Source organism: Malaya genurostris, chromosome 1, assembly GCF_030247185.1.
Source record: "Malaya genurostris strain Urasoe2022 chromosome 1, Malgen_1.1, whole genome shotgun sequence".
Classification (NCBI taxonomy): Eukaryota; Metazoa; Arthropoda; class Insecta; order Diptera; family Culicidae; genus Malaya; species Malaya genurostris.
In genome coordinates, this window is record NC_080570.1 from 114,792,096 (window position 1) to 114,798,095 (window position 6,000).

General features: G+C 39.8%; 1 protein-coding gene across 1 annotated transcript in view; it reads right to left on the reverse strand.

Moving 5' to 3' along the window:
- The window catches only part of LOC131425447 (uncharacterized), a 16,624-nt gene extending 14,726 nt beyond the window's left edge, over positions 1-1,898 (reverse strand). Inside the window, exons 1-3 of the mRNA XM_058587388.1 lie at positions 1,768-1,898; positions 1,330-1,621; positions 814-1,242 (exon numbers count right to left, since the gene is read on the reverse strand). Of these exons, the coding sequence (XP_058443371.1) occupies positions 814-1,242; positions 1,330-1,621; positions 1,768-1,782 (736 nt within the window). The 5' untranslated portion in view covers positions 1,783-1,898. The remainder of the gene's footprint in view (positions 1-813; positions 1,243-1,329; positions 1,622-1,767) is intronic.
- Between the last annotated feature and the right edge of the window lie 4,102 nt (positions 1,899-6,000).

Genomic DNA, 6,000 nt, shown 5'->3' on the forward strand with positions numbered 1-6,000 from the left:
AAGAAACTATTCAGTAAACACGTTTTTTTATGAATTGTTCTAAGAGTTTCCGATCAGTTTCGTGTTCAGTTTTTTTTGTTGTTTGCCGATTCTTGGCGTACAGAACCATTGAGTAGATGATGCTACAATCCTATTATCAATAAGAGTCCTTCCTGGTCGAGGTCCGAACATACGATAACTGGTGTGTAAAATCGAATGTTCCTCCTTTCGCGAAGTTCTTTTTACAGGTAATTCCTATACGGTCAAAGACCTGACAAACCTTCTTGGATTTTACGGTTAACGTGATTAGCGCTTCTGAAGAAATGCAGTTCTTTTCATAGCCCAGAATCAATGATCAAGATAACAGATCAACATAAAAGCACTCATCAGATTACTAGCCGACCCTAATAAAAACGGACAACGCCGAACGTCTAGAATGATGTCCAGTTTCAACCCAAACCACATGGCGCTGAATTGATGCACTGGAGGCACGCGCAAATAACGGTAAAACTATTCCAAAGAATCATGCGCTGCTCTCCGTCATCTTTCCCATTCGCTTTCTTCCTTGAAAAGCGAAAACCAGTCGGCCTAAATGCGAGAACAAACTGGACCGGTTTCAAAACAGTTCTGGGACCGAGCAGCCACCACCGATGAAATAAAAAGTGATGTAAACAACGTCGCCACCGATGATAAAAAATTTGAAACGGGAGATGCATCGTAAGAAACAAAAGAGTTCGTTGACTTGACGCCCCAAGACGATTATCTCCCGCGTGATGATTCTGCTGTGGAAATGAGGGATTTGTTTTCATCGTTGAATAGAATAACAGTACTTACTGCCACTGCTAGCGGACGACACCGCTCCGGATGAAACGGATGATGATCCAATCGACGAATCGAAGGCGGCTCCCGAACCAAAAGCGCTGGAAGCTGCACCAGCTCCACCGTGCTCTCGGTTGGCCTTGTACTTGATGAAGTACACCTCCGGTTTGCTCGGTGGCAGTGGAGCCAATTGTGGGATGTTGATTTCGGCCTGTTCCTCGGGTTTCTTCACCAGCACATAGACGATGGTCTTCTCTTCCTGTTGGGCCTGTTGCAAAGCAATCTGAGCTGCCGAAGGTTGCACGTTCGGTGTCTTGATGAAAATGATCTTATAGTGTTTACGAGCGACTCCTTGGCTCACTGCCTGGTGGAAACGCTGCTCCTCCGGCTCCTGTGGCGGAACGTGAACATAGATGTGCTTCTGGACGACGGTCTGCTGGGGAGCTGCATTATAAAAAAGGGATCCGGCAATTGCAGATTCGGACATTAGATACTTTTCGCGATTACCCTCAAGATTCGGACAAAACTTACCAAATGACTGAGCATGGGCACCGGAGGAAGAAATAGCCGATCCGAAACCGGACGATTGGATTGCTGGAGCCGCTTGGTACTGTGGAGCTGGTGCATGATACTGAGGAGCTGGTGCTGGAATTGGTGCATGATACTGAGGAGCCGCTGCAGCCTGGAACGAACTGGACACCGCGAAGCTCTGCGATTGCGCCTGTGATGCTGCACCGGAGGGAAACACTGCCGGTCGTGCATAGTTGTATCCTTGGATCGGTGCTTCAGGTCGAGCCGATACGACGGCTATGCAGACCAAAACCTTAACGAGAGAAAATAGCACAATTTCATTTAAATGTTCACAACACTGTCCTGCATTCAAATCCATTTTGTCTTCTCCATTTCCAGACATTTTTTACTAACAATTTTTTTTTCACCGCTTCTTGCACTAGTATTGAAATCACTTACCACTAGAATCTTCATTTTGAACGGAGCAATTTGTCTGTCACACAGAACAATCACAATCGTAATCAACGAACGACCAATCAACCGAAAGCACTGATATTCACCAGAAGAAACCGAATCTCGAACTGAATATTGTCAGCATTGTTTGTATCAATAAATATAGGTAAATCCCCACCACCGCCACCAGTCAGAAGCAGCAGCAGCAGCAGCCAAACACCAACCGCATCAGTAAAACCAATGATGCGGTTCCAGGGGGGCCCACAGAGTCCGATCGCAGCAACAATACCAACAACAACAACGCCTGATGATGAGATGAGTCCGTACCAAAGATTTTAGGAGAGCCCAAAAAACCAGTCCCAGACCCGACGACAAACGACGACGCACCGGACGAAGAAAGCACATGAATGGACAAAAGGTTCCTCTCGTACGGCTCACCACTGAGTCAAACTGGGTGATAATGATACGAGTGAGAGCAGCAAAGAGAGAAGTTGCGTTTAACGAAATGCATGGTTTCGGACAACAACAACAACAACAGCAGCAGCAACACTAACAATGGACTGCTCCAACACCAGTGTGGGGATTTTTTCCTCCGCCTACCGTTGATCGAACAATTTGGATGCATTTAATCCTAACGCCAACATTTGGTGATCCTTAGCTCGTCTTAACACGTATTCCGTTCAGCATCCACCGAATTGGTGTAAATGTTTCGAATTCATGAATAATTTTAATATTTTATCCGGAAATTTCTCCAACTGATGGATAATGTCACAGTATCACTTCATAAGTGAGCAGAAAATTGACATTCGCATAATTTGGTAAGTGGGATCCAATAAGTTGTGGGAAACAATACAAACTCCGGATTATCTTATATTGCAGCCAGCAACATAACTTATCGATTCAAGTATCACTTTATTGATTATTTCACCTTCTATCGAAAGCTTACTAATTTATATTGAAACTTCGTCAATAATTCGGAGAAATGTCTGTTATCGATGATTTCTTGTTCAAATTCAGTGTTATCGATCTTTACTTAGAAAAGGTCTTACTCCACTATCTGGAGATAGGCATTGTTCAAATATTCAAATTCAATGAGTATTTGCTAGAGAACTTGGAAAAGGAATATCCCTAATCCACAAGAAAATTTCTAAAATATATGACAATATTGAACCACAGAAAACAGATATACAGGCTCAAAAAACATTTTTCAAAAACCCATGTAAATTTCAAGTTTGCTATACGTTAGAAATGACTAAAAAACTAGTCGAGCAACATAGATTACAAATTGAATTCAAACCATACATAGATAACATTGGAAACTTTTCTGATGCTGATGAACGTACCTATGTTGAATATTATCAATAAGTTTAACTCGTTAACGATAAAATGTGCTAAAATCTTCTCTAGAAAATAATCGTCCCTGGATAACGCTCGATCTCTGGACAATAATACGGGGGTTGTTTTTTATATATTTATCCTAAAAATGAAAACAGTATTATATTTGCTCGGGAATGGTTTTATGGTTTTCAAAATATTCACCTAGATCAGTAGTTCTCAAACTTTTCTGGTCGAATGCCCATTTTGAATATAAAATTCGTTCTACTGCCCACCAAGTAGAAAAAAAACTATTAAAATTATCCGGCATCATCGAATCATCATCTTACAGTTAACTCAAGATTAAAATATAAAATAAATAGAAATGGAACAAAAAATAATTTTCTTCCCAAATCCCAACGAAGTGGAAATTAATTGTTAATTCAAGATCCCATCGATCAAACATTGGATAAGCAAAATAGAAGTCAATAGAGACACAACGAAATCTATCACACAATTGCTCAACCAGCTAGTTAAAGAGATCTTGCCTGAAATTTGAATTCAAACAGTTTATTTGCGACCTACAAGGTTCCATGGAGAAAATAAATACAAAAATTAAGTTTTGGGAATAAGGATGTGAATAATTGAGTGTATTACTTTTGTTAGTGTTTGGATTTATGATTGTTAGGAAAACTGGATCTGGTATTCTACTGGATCTGAACCTGAATTCTAGACTGAGATTCTTTATCCGGATATGGATGAACTAGAAGCAGAACTCAGTACTTGGGTTCGAAACATGGATCTGGATTCTAGACCTGGACCGAGATTGTGAACCTGAACTCCTGACAGAGACCTTAACCTCTGAACCTGAACCTAAATTCGAAACATAGGCTTGGACTTGAATTCTGGACCAGAATTCTGATTTTCGAACTGTTGACAGAGTTTCTGAAAATACACTTTGAACCTAGATTGTGTATGTGAGTTCTGTGCCTGAAATTTTGACCAGTATTTTACCCTTAGATTGTGAATTTGGACTGGATTCTGGTCGTTAGCTCTCTAGGATTCCTGAATTCTTAACTTCAACCTAACTTATTGACAGAGATTCTAAACCTAGGACAGGATTCTAAACCCTAGGGCCTGGATTGCGAACCAGAATTCTGACAAAAAAATTCTGAACCTGAAGCAGAAATCTGCACTTGAATTCTAAGCATGGATTTGAATTCTAGACATGAACTTAGTTTCTTGACTTGAACTACTGACGTAGATTTTGAGTCTAAATCTGAAGCAGAATTCTGGGCCTGGATTCAGGAACAGTACTCTGTACTTGGATTCTAGGCCAAATTTTGTAGCATGATGTAGCATGGACTTTAATTCTAGATCTGAGTTCTGTACCTGTATTCTGGATAAAGATTCTGAACTTGGATCTGTATTCTGACCCTGAACCAGTATTTTCTACTTGACTTAACCTCTGAATAAAAATTTGAGATCTGCGTGCAGAATCTAAATTCTGAACCTAATTTCGGAATTTCGATTCTGGACCAGAATTTTTAGTCTGGATCTGTATTCCAGAACGAGATGCTGGACCTCAACACTTGACCTATAGACACAGACTAACAGACAGGACACTCAAATTAGATTCTTCAATCATTTTAACGGTCATTTCGAATATTTCTTTAGTTGGGACAGTACACGCATATGTCGCCACGTTACCCTATCAAAAACATCCTGTCTGTCATCTAGACTGTGTTAATTTTTTTCATTAACCAACAGAGTTGCCATTTATACAGAATTACCTGTAATATATTGATTCGCATACGTCCATGCGAATTTCATGCAGGATACAGATTTAATACATATTGCCAAAACTATATACAGAATTGTGCCTACTTCTCATCCTCCAACGCAATACAAAAACGAATCCGTTTTGTTATAATATTTACTTGCTTCTGGTCTACCGCCATTTAATTTCGGATGAAAATTTCCAACACAATAAAAAATAATCTAGATGAGCAATGTTGAGAAAAATAAATAGTTACCTTCCAACATCGCTAAAAAGTTAAATATATTATCAACGTAATCCATTAATTTATTGTGATGATTCATTTTCAAATATTATGATGAAATCAGGCATCCCTGCAAGCAGCTGATCGGTGTTGACAAACGAGGGGAAACCAACCAGTAAAAAACTTTCACATAACACAAGGGGTGTACCGATAGTAAATAGTTCGCGCAGTACAATATAGGTGGAACTAGTGCATCACGAAAAATTATTTTTATAAGAATTTGCTCATACTGTCATGTCTGTTAGTCTGTGCTATAGATACGAATTCTAAACTTGGACCAAAATTCTTCATAAAGCTTTTACCTGAACCTGTATTCTTGAAAATAATTCTCAACCTGATCCGGAATCAGGATTCTGGCCCAGAACCAAGGTACAAGGGTTCTTTGCCAAAATCCTGATCCCGGATTTGGATTTAGGACCGGAACTCCTAACAGATTTGGAACCTGAAACAAGATCATGAATATTAATTCTTCACCTGAATTCTGAACCTAGTTTCAGAACATGGACCTGGATTCCTGAGCGAAATCAGGATCCAAAACCTGGGCCTGGATTCTAGACTTGAACTCCTGACAGCGATTCATAGATTTCCGTGACCTGAATTCTGAACATGGACCTGGACTTCTGTTTTGGACATAAATTCTTATCCCAGACATAGATTCTTCAATTCAGAATTTATATATTAAAAATATTGGATCTGAATCTAAACTCTGATCCGGAAAGCAGGATGCTGGACCTTAGTTCTGGATTTGAACAAGATTTTGGACTCGTCGAGTTCTGAAAATTCTACAGAGATCTGAGGCATACATCTGAATCAGGAATGTGGACCGGGATTCTAATTCTGAATTACCTATACCTGAGTTTTC